A 15,656-nucleotide genomic window follows, 5' to 3' on the forward strand; every position below is an offset into this window, starting at 1 on the left:
GAATAAAAACAAAAGATTTTATTGAGAAAAAAAAAGAGTTGTAATTAACGACTGCTTTTGTACATAATGGTGTGCACTGGACTCAAAATTTGGCAGAACACCGGCAATTTTGAGTGCATTATCCTCGTCATCGCTGTCTTCGAAAAATTTTAGTGCAGTCTGAAGCGATTCGCGTACCACGACACGCGTGATGGTGGGCTTTGTGTTGGTCAAACTTTCGAGCACGAACTCCTCACTGGCCGATGAATCAGCGTCCGATTCTCTACTCACAGCCACTTCCAGAATGGCCTCGTCACTGAGCAAAGTAGCCGCTAAGTAGCTGCTTGAGATTCTCCTGAGGCGTGGAAACAGCTGAGCTGTCGATACTAGTCCCTCACGGCTTAGACTGACTGAGATGACTTTTGCTGCTTGTATTCAGATTTCTTACTTCGCGCCTACGTTCAGCTGTTTTTTTGCGTTTAACTCCCGCCATGCCAAAAGCCAGACTCAAGTTGAGGGTTACAAGCTCCCGATGCTTTGCACTTTTTTGCCTAGTTAACATTTCTGCCTTTCCGTTCTTCTGATTCTCTCTTCTTTGCCTTGTACTGTTTCCGTAAGGAAGCGAGGAAGTCAAGTTGGCAAGCTGCTATGCAGAGGGCTATTGAACATCCCATCTTCTTGGCGCCACTGAAGTACAGTTTAGAACGACGGCTAGCCAACTACGAAGGGCTCAGACCTTGTCAAGGCCGCATCGTTCACTCAAAGCGAAGCAGACATACGGACCCAGGGGCACAAAATGTGGCAGTTCGGCAGCGCAACAGGGACGAAAACCAGGAACATGAGAGGGAAGCATGTCCAGGACGGGACGCCCGGTGTCGATTGCATGCTCATACGTCGCCTCTTTTGTAGCTCTACTTTGCGAGTGTCTTAAATCTCACCAAAAGTGTTAATGGCTTCATGGAACACACATTGTGCTTTGGGAAAGAAAACTTCAGTTCCCGCCGCCACTGTAGGCACTTGACTTTCTTATGTTTTTACCGGCCTTCTGTTCACGTTCAGCAGAATTTATTGCAACCACATGTTGCTGCTTTCCCGACTGCGGCGGCACTTCCGCTGCACCCAGAAATCTCCTGGTTCCCCCCTTTTGAGGTCTTCCTTACGCTGACCCTCGGTTTGCTGTGTACGTTCCTCTCCGCTCTTGCGCTCGCCCCCCCCCCCCCCCCTCAAAATGGCGACACGCCCGCTTTGGCTCTTTCCAACCCCACAGGACTTGTTCAGGCATCCGGCCGTATCGGCTGTTGTGTAGGTCCGCGGGCGGCGCGCCCTTCTTTAACTTGCGTTTGGACTCCTGCCTTTTTTCAAGCACTGTCCATATTAACGAGACCAAAATACATAGGCCCAAATGGGCCGTGTGCATTCTTCCCCCGTCCATTGTCCAGACAGCGAGTTTCCATATTAATGAGGCATAAATACATTGAAAACGTTTCGTCCCCAGAAAAACTGTCCATAATTCGGGTCGTCCATATTAACGGGGCACGACTGTATATGCATTAGCCAGAGTATAGTTTTCCATTTGATGCAAACTGGGCAGCTGCTCCACCGCTGACAATACTACTTCTGGGTCCCTCCCAAACGCTTGCTCCTTGAACCGGCCATGAGTGATGCTTGGAAAATGTACTGCTTGCAGAAACTCAGTGCAACAGAGCAAATGTTAACACAGTGCACCAAGTATGAAATAATGTTTATTACACTTTGCAGTGATACAATGGGCAACTGTTGTCAAGTCTGTAGGGGACACATGTTGCTATGCTACATGAGGAATATAGTAAAAAATAAGAATCTCGAGATACAAATGACTTTTTTTTTTTTGGCCATGCATTATGAGCATGCGACATCCGAGACCGAAAATGTTTCAGTCAGTCGCTTATACTGATGAAGAAAATATAACAAAAAAGTGGTAGTGCTCATGTTTGTATTTACACAAATGTAGAAGCACAAGAATGAGGCACCAAAGCTTTAAAACAGCTTCGAAGTACACCAAGCATGACAACTACCGTATTTTCCGGTGTACAAGACACGTTCTCAACAAAAATTTGGCTAGCGTGTTTTTTTTTTCGTTTCATGCAATGTTTCTTATGGAATACATCATTAAATTGCAGCAACACCACCTTCCACGATTATGAAACCTAGCTTCGTCTCACAGGCCCTAAGCCTTAGTAGCACGCCCTTATCAATATCAATTAATGACATCCGCCCTCCTCACTTGCCGACGCTTTGAGGACAAGCAAACTTGCTTTTCCAGTTTCCATCAAGAGGGAACGTGGAGGTTAAAGAAAAGAGTCCTACTTAAGTTGAGGGCAATGCAGAGCTATGGAAGTGAACATGACAGATGTAACACTAAGAAACAGGAAGCCTCTGGAGTGGGTCAGAAAAATCACTCGACATTCTAGTCAAAATTAAGAAGAAATGGGCATTGGCGGGACATGTAATCCGAAGAGAGGATAACCGACAGTCGCTAAGGGTAACAAATTGAATACCAAGGGAAGGAAAGTGTAGCGAGGATGGCAGAAAGTCAAGTGGGTGGATGAGGTTAAGAAGTTTGCAAGGGTCAAGTGGATGCAGCTAGCGTAGGACCGGGTTAATTGGAGGAAAATGGGAGAGGCCATCACCCTGCAGTGGTTATAGTACAGCTGACGATGTTCAAATGAAATGTGAGCAATTACCTTGTTGATATTTGCATCTTTTTTTTTTAATTTGTTCACAGGAAGGGAAAGGCGCATATCTGCCACACTTTCTGTGAACACCTGAACCGTGCTGTAAGGGAAGGGATGAAGGTTGAAGAGAAAATGGAAAGAGGAGCCGTAGTGGAGGGCTACGAGGTAATTTCGACCACCTGGGGATCTTAAGCGTGAGCTGACAAACGGATGCCTCTTCGTTTCGCCTCCATCGAAACAGCAGCCGTGGTCAGGATCGAACCCGGAGTCGGGCGTCTTACCACTGCACGCAACTTTGTTTGCTGGGTACTGTTTGTGTGCAAAGACTATGCCTCAGCAGCGCTCCCGCCATTCAAGGTTTTGGGAAAAAGGAAAGTGTTGCTGCTCTACTTGTTTAGCTTTGGGCATGAGTGTTGCCTGCATATATATATATATATATATATTACTGTTTTTCACCACGTGAGGTGTACCCTCACAAGCACAGAGTATTTCATGACGGTCTGAAAGCAAGCATAGTCAAGTCCTATTTCCCCAACTGGGTAAAATCAGGTGCGTGTTATACACAGGAAAATACGGTTATCCTTCATGGTAGTGAAAATCATTTTGAGCTGCACAACCAATTAACTATGAGCCAGCCTCTACTCTTCTAGCTGTTGTACCACAAAAACAAGTATGGCGCGCATCAACTACACAAGTGAAATCAAATAATTGAGACATCCACCTGAAAAGCACTGCAAAAAGCAGCATTTTGTATTGCGGCAAATGAGTTCATTAGAATTTTCATGCAACAAAAAAGGTTTGTCATTCCATTATAAAACTGTGTCTTGACTTTATGAAGCAAAAAAAGCGTACCACGAAAACAAGTGTGGCGCGTATCAACTACACAAGTGAAATCAAATAACTGAGACATCCACCTGAAAAGCAATGCAAAAAGAGCATTGTGCTGTGGCAAATGAGTTCATTACAATTTTCATGCAACAAAAAAGGTTTGTCATTCCATTATAAAACTGTGGTCTCGAACTTATGAAGCAACAAAAAGCTTTGCATAATGAGAGTGCACACTCTACATGTTTCAATTTTATGAAGCAACAAACAAAAAATAGTCAATCATTAAACAAGTTCAGTAATAAGAACACACACTCTGCAAGTTTCAAGTTTTATGAAGCAGCAAAAAAGCCTTGCGAATAAATAAAAATATTTGTAATAAGTGTGCACACTACACAGTTTCTAGTATTTGAAGCAGCGTATTTGAAAAGCGTACCACGAAAACAAGTGTGGCGCGTATCAACTACACAAGTGAAATCAAATAACTGAGACATCCACCTGAAAAGCAACGCAAAAAGAGCATTGTGCTGTGGCAAATGAGTTCATTACAATTTTCATGCAACAAAAAAGGTTTGTCATTCCATTATAAAACTGTGGTCTCGAACTTATGAAGCAACAAAAAGCTTTGCATAATGAGAGTGCACACTCTATATGTTTCAATTTTATGAAGCAACAAACAAAAAATAGTCAATCATTAAACAAGTTCAGTAATAAGAACACACACTCTGCAAGTTTCAAGTTTTATGAAGCAGCAAAAAAGCCTTGCGAATAAATAAAAATATTTGTAATAAGTGTGCACACTACACAGTTTCTAGTATTTGAAGCAGCAAAAAAAGCCTTGTCAATCAATAAAAATATCTGACTTTAACTTAAACTTGACAAGAGAACTGAAGAAAAAGACTTGCGCAGCAATACGCTTTTATTACAAAGCAGCCATTATAAGGCGAACGTCTTTTTTTACGTCCCTTGAAATGAGCACAAGTATGAGGATGATGCATTCACTCCCAAACAATCACATAAAATTCTGTTCGCTTTTTTTGACAATGATGAAAAGATGGCCTTGCCTCTTTCCCTTCCTGAAAAAATGCTTGCACGGTGCACTGCTGCATTGTACTAGGTGAGAGAGTTAAACTAAAACTGTGCCGCATGCAAACCATTTATAGACGGCAAAGCAAAGTGAGTGTCTAGTTAGGGCCAAGCACTGTTTTGATTTCCTGTCGCACTTCCACACCCGAGTTCCAGTCTGGGCTTGTGGCAATTTCCTCAACCTTTCCTTCCTTTCTCTTCTCACAGCTGCGTGATGCGTTTACAAGTTGCTTCAAAGGCAAATAGTTAAGCATGTTCACTTCTATTTTCAAACTCAGGAGCTCTATGTATGTCCAGATGCCAAGCTTATTCATGCGTGATCAAAGCGCTCCACCTCTGACAACTCGCGAGAGAAAAAAAAAAAAAAAAAAAAAAGGCAGGCTGGAGGGACGTGGAGAGGACCGGGCATCAAAGAAACAAGACTGCCGCAGGTGATGAGAGGCTAAAATAGAGATGGGGACAGATGAGAACAGACAGATGCCACTGCGGCTGGTCAAAAGACGTAGGGCACAAGGCGGTACTTGACCCGCTGGGTGTAGCGCGTCCAGAGGTCACCGTAGCGTTGCCGGCACTTGCGCTCCACGAACACTGTCCTTGCAACAAGGAACACCGTCGACAGCAGCACGCTGTAGAAAGGCAGCAAGTGGCGATGGCCTGCGCAGGAAAGGGGGACACTGTTAACGAGACACGCTCCCAGAGAACAGCAAACATGCACTGACCGCAGGGCAAGGCAAAGGCCAGGTGGCAGAACAGGTCAGCAAGGTAGTTTGGGTGTCGCACCAAGCCCCACAAACCAGACACCAGCAGCCGGTTGCCCTGGTTGTCCACCAGGTAGTCCAGGCCTGCACAGAAATGAAGGAAATGATGACGAGGGATTTAGAAGCCATCTCCGCACGCACTTCACCCCAGAGGAAAAGCTCGTGCTGCAGATTGTATCAGCTGGAAAAGTGACGGGCACCCTGCAATGCCGAGGTGGGAATACTGCGCATCCCACACAGGAATGGGGTACACAGATCACTAAGCTGTGGGTGGGGAGACCCGTGCACAGATCTTTGCTGAAATTCCGCAGACTTTCTACTGCCTTTCACAGGATGTCTCCTTTCAAGGCATCTACGAAGCCTTGGGGAGTGGTTGTAAGCGGACAGAAACGGCAGCAATAAATTAAGGGGATCTAGTACTGCCTTAAACAGTGAACTTTTCAAATGCTTGCTTTATTTCGCTGAACCTTACCAAGCTAGCTTATATTGATGCTAGGAGCACCTCTGTTAAATTTCAGTATTTTGCTGGGGTGACTTCTGGAGCTGGTATTCAATTCTGTTGATGCCCATAACAGCAGCATCAAAAGTGGTTGCTGACACAAAATTCAATAAATAAATGCTTAGCTCAGCGATTCTTCGCCGAAGCAAGGGGAACTAGGAGCCTTATACATGCTTGTCTGCCCCTAGGACCAACGAAGTGATTTGCATGCAAGATGTGCATGCAAATGAGCCACTTCCGCTCGAAGGTAGCGTCGCTGCTCCCACCTCGGATATACTGAAAGAGGTCTGCCTTTCAGACTATGTCAATGTGAACACGAATGAATGCGGTGGTGTGAGGTGCGCTCACAAATGAGGACATAACTTCTCAGGTTAGAAAATAGAACCAAGGACCCTGTCGCCGCCAAAGACAGCACTGAGGAGGTGCGCAGTGCCAAATGGGAAGTCTTCCACACTTGCTTGTTAGAGCAACAAGTGCTCATCACTGCCTTTGGAACAGGCACACTACATTCACAGGTCTTCTTCAGGCATCAAATTCACCTTACTGCTTCCCGATTGCGGTGTCCCATTTTTCTCTGGTCGCTTTAAATACAGTAGAACCCCTTTAGAGTAAAGTCACTGGGACCAGCAAAAATATTTACTATATCAGGGTCTTTACTATATCAGTAATCCGTGATGACATGTGTGGAAAACCAGTTTCCTCCCCCTTCGCCGCGACCGGTCACCACCACTCCGCAGAGCGTCGTGGCAGCGCCGGCTGGGAGAGGAGGTAAATACCTCCCCTTGGGGGAAGGAGAATCAACGATGAATGCGCCACCAAGACGTCTACGCGGGTTCCCGCGATAAGACGACGGGGAGCTTCTGGATACAGCCGGCAACGAGAGCGGTCGTCTCCCGCCGCCTCTCCCGGCAAATGCCAGGGGATAGCGGGCACGGAGTACGCTGCGCACACGGGAGGACCAGTCGTGCACGACCGCCCATCTTCTGGTTCCCAACGGCGAAGCGACCGGTAAATGCTGCACGCTCTCGCCGCCTCCCGCGGCAAACGCCGTGGTATGGCTTCGTCCGAAGAATGCGGCACGCACGGGAGATCCTGGCCGCCATATTCACGGCGCGTTCAAATGTCCACCGCCGAAATCGCACCCCCATTCCCCAGCCAGTGAGTCAAGAATCCTTCTTACGTAGCCTTGCCCTTCCAAGAAAAACCTTGTTGATGTATAGCTAGCCGGCATGCTCTGTATTATATGCAAGTGCAATAAATAGCATTTGAGTAGTAACACTGTGTCGCCCCCGTCCTTTGCCCCTTTGTTCCCTCCGCGGGTCGCTAGCGAGAATGTTGCACCTGCAGAGTAGGAGCGGGGTGGAATACCGTCCCCTCAAACCCCACACATGGTCCTAAATAAAGTGTTGTCTGGTAGTTAAATAAGCACTTACTGAACACGTCTTGTTGCTTAAGCATGAGGACAACATGACTATGAATGCAACCAAGTTTGATTTCATGTGAAAATCAAAGCTTCGTATGAAAATGGTGTCTCTTTTTGCTGTTTCTGTCTTTTAAAAGGCAATAAATGATAAATGCACCTGGCACTCAAGTGCTGTAAGACCGCACTCGCTGCACCTCCACTTTCTGCCTCCGCTGCCTCATGCTTTGTGCTGCACAGTGCAGTGAATGTTGACTCATTTCTTTCCCTTCCCTATTTCTTGCTGCACTTTTACTCTCCTTTACTTTCTGAGCGGACTACGCCGCCTCCTTGCTTTGTTTGTAGACAGCTTTACTTTTTTTTTTTCCTACGCGCTGTGCACTTTCCCTGACGGCTCCAAGGCCTCTGTAAAGTAGGCTTCTCCTGACTGCTGCTAAGCCTAGCAGTAAAGCCATCTAAACGAACACTGTGTTATTTTTCCGTTTTCAAATACTAAAAATGTTTGCCTCGCAATTCTAGGTAGTGCGTGGATGGCGATATCATATTGTGAGAGTCGTTGCCGCAGCCAGGGGCGCTTTACTATAACCGATTTTTACCAAAAACGTCTTTTTTATAAAGGAGGAAAAATGTAGTTGTCAATGAAAGATGAACTGGGACTTCAGTTTGACTTTACTATATCAGTTTTTACTATATCCTACTGTAGTTTGAATTTCAGTCAGTTCAAACCGAGATGGCATCCCTTTGTGGTTCGCATTAACAAGTTATGTTACTATGGTAGTGCAGCCACACATCGAAGAAAAGACAGTAACAAGAAACGCCATGCTTGACACTTGCACTACCTAGAATTGCGAGGCAAGAAGGGAGAAAAAAAAGAAGTGTGTTTCAGAGCATTAGTAAGCTTGGACAAACGCTCACCTGGGCCCCGGGAGGTTGGGTCAGGCCAGTTGCGCCTGAGCTGGTACTTCCGCTTGTGGGCAAAGTGCATCCCCCCCAGACCAAGCACTGTACGTGGGGAAAGAGAGACGCGGTTAAAAAAAAAAAAAAAAAAAAAAAAAAAAGTTAGGCAGGTGTGCTCGCAGAACTGCACATTCTGCTAGTCAGCACATTATTCTCCGAAATTATGTACATACAGTGAAATCTCGTTACTATGAACACCACGTTAACAAATTTTTTAAGAATCCCCGGCAGGTTTGCTATGTTTTCAATGTAAAACTATTTCAAAATAGCGTATATTTCAGAATAACAAACATATTTTATTTCTTCTATAATTTTGGAACATCAGTATTACGAATTCGTATTAAATTAATAGCGCCGCAGCTTGCAACTCTCGCGTGAAACAGATACCGCCGTTTCTGTGTGTATGGTCCGTGGGCTGTAGCTATCATCATCAGTACATCTAGTACCAGCTCCTAGCGCCACCACAAAGCTATGGTTTATTATGCAGTAGCCAGCAGGCCTAGCCACCTGCGTTTTTTTCTTGTGTGTCATACGCGGGTTGGTCGTTTGTGTGTTCGAAAATGCTGGATATTTTTTTTTTTTTTTTATGCCGCGGATTATCTTATTGCGAAGCTTGTGCGAGAGCGATGATATTAGCCAGCGAAGGGCCAAGAAGATATGAACGCAGCCACTTTCACTGCAAGAAATCGACGCAAGGAAAAAGTGATTCGACCTCTATAGACAGGTAGCATTGACTCATCAACTGCCGCAATCATTTTGAAAGACCGAGACAAAATTTTCAAACTTCGGGGATCATTGAAGATGAGGTCAAATCGAACTCATGTTTTTTTTTTGTTTGTTTTTTTTTTTGTTTTGTTTTTTGCACATGGACAAAGTCCGTACTTTCATCGCTCGGTGCAATCACGCATGCGATGAGGTGTTCCGCAAAGTGGAAGGTGTATGTGCTGTAGTAGTGGTGTAATGTAGTGCACAGTCGTGTTTGCTGCACGCGGCAGAAGAAAATAATTGATTTCTTCAAATAAATCAGCTTTGGAGTTAGTGCAACATTTTCATTTGAGGTTTCGCTTGTCTACACACATGCCCGCTGCCAAGGTACGTCATTTGCATACCTAGGTTTGACCACTGGCTTATAATCGCAGACTTTTCATTACAACGATATTTCAAAATAACGATTGATTTTTTGCGGTCCCGCGCGATTCGTTATATCGAGATTTGCCTGTACTGTGAAAGTGTTTTGAGCTCATAGGCGTCGGAATGAAGCCAGTGCATCGCAAACGTTTATGCAGTTTTCCTTCCGCTTGGCACAACCAAAATGCACATCACTGTGAGGGCAGTACTACCACCACTGAGGTACCTCAATGTTCAACTAGCATCCACCCATCATGTTTGAGTGCTGTTGCTCAATGCATGCATGTCTGTGTAGATCCATGTATGCCCATAGGTTGGTCCAATGTTGCAGCAAACCCTCGTTTTAACCCTCGCTTCAAATGACTGTGAGATCGCTCTGTTGCTGCCTGCCCTGGTTCATATCCTCACAACTGTTTGCTGTACTCTGCTGAATGTGTAGCTGGACACTTCTTACAGGTCTCACATGATTATACAGTATCCTAGCAGTGGACTGTTGTTAACTGACAATTTTAATTCAAAATTCCACTTTGTGATGTGTCACACTTTTTGAGCCTTGCACATGCACGAAAAGGCTCCCTGCAATTGAACTCTGCATGTGTCAAACAAATTTTTCTGTCTCCCTCGGGTTTGAACTCCTTGTTTTGCTCAAGGTGCTGTTGTATTCTTGCCATGAAGGCCGCCAACGTAGAGCATGCATTTTTTGGAGACTAACAGACAAGGAAAAGTGACCTCTGTTTCTTAAGAGGGGACGGGACGCGACCTTTGAAAACCGAAAAATCGCGAAAGTCGATTTTTGGAAGATTATATATTCCGGTAGTGTGTCTTATAAACTACCATTTCTGCAAATATCAATGCCCAACTTGGTGTAGAAATACTCGAAATTAATTATTTAACAAGCGGTGGCAGCCGCGGAGCAGCGAGCAAGCGGCGAAAATTCCCAAACTTCACGCGCACGCCATTCCTCCCCGCCGAACTGAGCGCCGCCATCTTGGTCTTCTTTTGTTTGTGAACTCTTGCACTTTCTTCTGCCACCCTTGGTGGCAGCGACGGCGGTGCGGTCGAGGTGTAGCTTGCTTCTGATTGGGAGCCTCGTGGAGGCTTTCCAGTTTACCGCGCTCAAATTCAAGGCTGCGATTGGGCAAAGCGCGCACTCCTCGAGAATGCGGGGGATCGGGCGACTACTATTGGCTGCTGCGGCTGCTGACGCGTCGGCCTCCGCCGGCTACCTCCCCGCGTCGTCTGCCTGCTGTCGTTGTTGGCTCTCTTTGTACTTCGTGCGTTCTGCTCGCCTTTTACCATTTTTGCGATCGCCGTATTTACGATCTCTCGTCGTGCCCTCTGAATGGCTTCGTGCAACATGTTAAATGTTGCGTGGTCGCTCACGATGCCTCGAGATGCGACGTGCGTTCAGTGCAGACTTGGCTAGCTTTTTTTTTTTCGTTTCGGCGCTTATGCCGCGGAAGATACCCCGGGAAGTCACTTGCCGCGTTTGGGCCGCTCCTCGCTCTTCCGGCGAGATGCCGCGAGAGATAAACCGGGAAGCCGCTTGCTGCGTCTGCGCCGCCCATCATGCCTTGGGCGAAATGCCGCGGGGGAATCGGGAATGCCGATTGCCGCGGCTTGCAGAGCACAGCATCGACAGATCTCAGCATGTGGAAAGTGGTCCGCGACACCAAGGTGTTCGCTGTAGCTGATCGGCTAGTCGCACAGATGTTCGTTGTAGCTGAGACGGAGTGCCATAGCCCTAATGTATATTTTGACGGTCGCACCGGACTCGTTCGTGATAAGCGAGTGTTCGTCTTAAGTGAGGCCGTTATAAGTGGGCTCGACAATAAATTTTTGAGGGCAAGGCAAGCCCATGTATTCAAAATATTATATCTGGAATTTGTTATAATTAATTTGATTAATCAACATAGGTCTAATTGATAACAAAAAATCCAGTGCTATGCTACTTTTCAGCAAGAAAATTTAGAAAAAGGGCTTTGTCTTGCCCTAATGAACCTATCTAGGAATCAGCATGACAAATTGCACAATGCCAGTGCCTTTCGCAATTTCTCCAGGCCTGATATAAAGGACCTATTCGAACCATTTTGATATGCTTCTGTAACTTGAGAACTAGCATGCACAATTCTATGAAACTTGGTGGTTTTTCATTTATTAATGTCATGAGCCTGTCCTGAAAATTTCATCATGATAACTTGAGAAACGAAAAAGTTATTGTTCTCTCAACCTTTAAGAGCCGTCTTCTCAGAATCAATTTTTTGCACGGTGTGGAGTCGTATCTTAAGAGCCGCTTATTGGATTTTCATGAGGTTTTTTTTTTTTTTGTTATATACCTAAGTAAATTTCTGAGGGCAAGACAATTCGTTTTGTTTCAAAATATTTCATGTGTAATTAGGGGCTGTCAATTAAAATATTGTTAAGTCAGGTGTAAATTTTAACACTAAATTTGGGGCTGTACTGAAAGATTTCAGAGAGGAAATTTGGAAAAAGGGAATTGTCTTGCCCTGGGGAAACTATTCAGGAATGACCATAACAAATTTCGCACTGCTAGCACATTTTGCAAATTCTCCAGGCCCGCCCCTAGGGACCTATGTAAACTATCTTGATATACTCCTCTAACTTGAGAACCGATGAGCCCAGCTCCATGAAACTTGGTAGTTCTTCAAATGTGTGTACTATGAGCATACCCTGAAAATGTCATTCAAATATCTCAAGAAATAAAGAAGTTGGTGTTCAAGGGTAGCCTCCCCTGAACAAAGTTTCCACAACAGCAAGGCTTAAACAGCACACACGGGTCAACAACGGAGAAGCTTTGCACAAGTGTTGAGAGGACAGCCAGAAAAAAATGGCTCTTGTAGATAAGATGAACAATGCACTGGCAGCAATTGTAGCCTAATTCGCACTTTGTGGCACAGCAGCCTTTTCGATGGGAGGCTACACGCACAAATTCTGACCATCACCGGGCTCCCATCGCTTTGTAACAAAAGAAGCACACCTGCCCGTTGCAAGTTTCGTTGAACGTGTGGGTGTACATCCACAAGGGCACAGCCTCACTCACCAAAGAGCAGTCCGATGCCGGCCAGGCAGTACCAGGGCAGGGTTGGGGGTCGGTGCTCGAGCAGGAACTTGGCTGGCAAGACGTTTACAAATGGCATCAGGGCCAAGTTGCCCGCCACCGCCACATAGCCAAGTCCGTCGTCAGTCACAAAGGCGGAGCTCAGGAAGTACTCCTGCACGGCCCACCACGCATTCATTGGCACGGACACTACCACACAGCGACAGATGAGGTGCAGTTAAAAGGGCAGACTCGGGTCATGCTGATGATGTCCTCCCCGGTTTTGCATGAAGCGTTCCGGAAAGCAAAAGATACTGCACAGTGTGACTGAAATTGCAACACAAATGGTACAAATGGCATTGCAGTATATTACAGCTTGGGGAAATAACTTTTTCTTTTTTATCAGCAGAGAGAAAAAAAAAAATAAGAGTGATGAGAAGTGGTAAATTGCAGCAATAGTCAAGTGACACCATTAAAGTTTAGAATGATTGGCACCCCCTAGTTTGCAAGACACTGGCAAAGAGAGGTAACCACAAAAGACCGATCCCTTCATCTATTCTCCTCAAAAGGTCAACAATAAATAAGCGAAAGGAGGAGACAAGAACAGGGATTACATGTAGCTTGCACACATAGCACAAATAGAATATTATGAAAATTTGTTCTGCGATATTCGTTTCTAATTAGCCCACTTACTGTGAATGTTGGGACATAACGATGTGCTGCATGATGGTGAAGTTTTGTCGTAAGTGGGCTTCGACGGACATCTACATTTCAAAACAGGGTGACAACCAACAGTAACTAAATTGTGCTGTGATGCCTACCTTCAAGCTGGAGGTCTTTTTTACACTTTGCGGGGTAACCTTCAGGTAACCTAAGGCAAAACAAGACGCCAGTGCTCGGAACCATGAAGCAACTTTTCTTTAGCTAGCGATCCATGCGTTGAAGAATGGCGTCATTTTTACCATTCATGGTTCCGGCACAGGCCCAACTAGCACTACTTCTTCCTTTGCGAGTATTACTGGGGAAAGACGCGACGCAGAAAAGTTCCTTCAAACGTACTAACTGCTATTTTGCGCTGTGCAGGGAGTGATGCAGCAATTCAAGCACACTTATTAGCATGGTGCATGACCAAATGCTAACCCACGGGGAAATATCTGTGGTGACATTCAATTTTGTACACTGATATCTACAGCCACCCCTGGGGAAGCTAAACCGCACATCAAGATAATCAAACTGGCAGCCTCCCGTTTCCTCATTGCGAATAAAAAAAAAAAAGAATAGCTAAATTCACTTACATCGCAATAACATCGTTCAGACAGCACACCACTGCCAAGAAAATTTATTGCAGGGGACAATTAACTGCATTATCCTGCATGGTTTACTGACGGGGAATGAGAAAAACTAACGAAGTATTTCTCATTCCCCGTCAGCAAACCATGATGGTGCTCAACAGTAGACGGCTCGTATTTACACCGGGCAGAGTCTAAACGTGGCGGCGCACAGTCTCATTCCAGGCCGCAGCGTGTGAAAATAAAGTAAATAAAAAGAAATACAGCTTAACTTTCTAGCTAATGTTGTGGTTCGTGAACTTATGGCATCTCATACACGCACCAGCCAGCTACAAACAAACCCAAAATGCATAGCAAATAAAACCGGTGGGACCGATTCAGGCCCCAATGCCCCAGTGAACATGGAAAAATAAATAAATAAATAAAAAAACATGCCACTAACCTCGTCCAAGAAGATCATGCAGACATAGAGGAACTGGCAGGCTGCGCTCAGAGCAAATCCATAGTCAAAGCAGCCCCGGGTTGTGTACTCTTGGAAGGCCATCGAGCCCAGCAGAACCACCTGTAGGCGAGGCACACACGACAAGGCTATAACTCCAAGTGAGCTTTTGTAAGCTAACAACTGCACTAAAAAAGAAAAAAAGAAAGGTATTTCACCATCATAGGCCACTTTCGAAACAACAATCTGCAGTGCATCGACATTTTTCCACAGATCCCTTGCGCTAGGCTACATCATCATTCACTTCAAAACAGCGATTGCGGAGGTGAGCTCAGAAGGCAAGGACAAGCAGCAGTAGATGACAGCCAACAATAAGAAAAAAAGAAAAAAAAAAAGGCCTCTAGAAATGAAACAACGGGGGCTTCCAAGGGCGTAGTACGAATGCATTTCCGCAAAACAAAAGCACCCGTGACACCTTCTGTGCATCGGCAACCCCCCCCCCCCCCCCCCCCATGCTTTTATACCGTCGCTCCAGACATGCAGAATTATTGCTAGCCAAGCACGTTAACTTTCACCTAAAGGCAATCACGCGACGTTTTGAATGCCACGTTACTGTGGTCACAGCATTAGTCGCACTGAGTGACGATTTACAGGCCAAAGTATCAGCGAGGCGCCCCTACTGAGCCAACGCACTTTCGGAACCTGCGCTTTACATGATACGACACAGAAGTGACACTGTCCCACAACCACGGATTTCACTGGAGAGATGCTAGAGCGGGCGGGAAGCATAAAACATCCATGTATCTGCGAGAAGCGTCATTTTCTTACTAAAGAAACACTTATATGAGCGCTTCCACCAAAAAAACCACAATGAAGCGGAAACAAACCCAGGTGAGCAGTCCGCAGCGGAAACACAGGGCAGCCAGGTCGAACGTCTGCCCGATGCGTGGCGACAGCTCCCGACCTTTGACGTAGTCATTCAGCACGTTGCCTGCATTGGAAGAAAGCAACGGTTGCAGCTTTGGAGTTAGAGCGAATGCTTTCGCTAAAGCGCCAAGTTTGGCATGTTAAAGCTAGGATCTTATGGTAGTAGAGCTGCGGAGAGACGATAGGGCATCAAGCCGTTGAAGCATGCCATCAAAAGCATGGCAGTAATTTTTCTCAGTGCGGTTTCGAGGGACGCCTGAGAATTTGGTCGGTCCGTCACATGGCACTGCAGTAAAACGTCACGCAGGAAACTGACGCAGTATCACACTGGCGACTCAGGATGAATGCCATCATTGCAAGCAGCTTTGCATGGACCTTCTCTGCCTTCATAAAGCTCCACAAGAATGTGTGTGCCACAGCATCGCGCGGGAAAAGGCCTCTCAGTGATCCGCGTAAATATGTGCACGCAGCCCAGCCACCCAGTCCCCTGCAAATGTCCTAATCTTGTCCGCCCCTGTGACACTTTCTTTCACTTGGAATCCATTTCACTCTCCTAACAGACCACTGGCTGCCTAAT

At 45.8% G+C, this 15,656-nt stretch overlaps 1 protein-coding gene across 12 annotated transcripts in view; it reads right to left on the reverse strand.

The window, feature by feature from the left end:
• Window positions 1–1,708: 1,708 nt before the first annotated feature.
• Window positions 1,709–15,656, reverse strand: part of LOC146176607 (delta(14)-sterol reductase TM7SF2-like) — a 48,045-nt gene continuing 34,097 nt past the window's right edge. For all 12 annotated transcript variants that reach the window (XM_084582867.1, XM_084582863.1, XM_084582868.1 and 9 more), the window contains 6 exons: window positions 15,040–15,143; window positions 14,156–14,275; window positions 12,428–12,599; window positions 8,197–8,283; window positions 5,324–5,446; window positions 1,709–5,258 (listed from right to left, as the gene is read on the reverse strand). In XM_084582867.1, coding sequence (XP_084438993.1) covers window positions 5,098–5,258; window positions 5,324–5,446; window positions 8,197–8,283; window positions 12,428–12,599; window positions 14,156–14,275; window positions 15,040–15,143 — 767 coding nt within the window. In that variant the 3' untranslated portion in view covers window positions 1,709–5,097. The remainder of the gene's footprint in view (window positions 5,259–5,323; window positions 5,447–8,196; window positions 8,284–12,427; window positions 12,600–14,155; window positions 14,276–15,039; window positions 15,144–15,656) is intronic.

Source organism: Amblyomma maculatum, chromosome 10 (genome assembly GCF_055883805.1).
Source record: "Amblyomma maculatum isolate TAMU_Amacu chromosome 10, ASM5588380v1, whole genome shotgun sequence".
In the NCBI taxonomy this organism is placed as follows: domain Eukaryota; kingdom Metazoa; phylum Arthropoda; class Arachnida; order Ixodida; family Ixodidae; genus Amblyomma; species Amblyomma maculatum.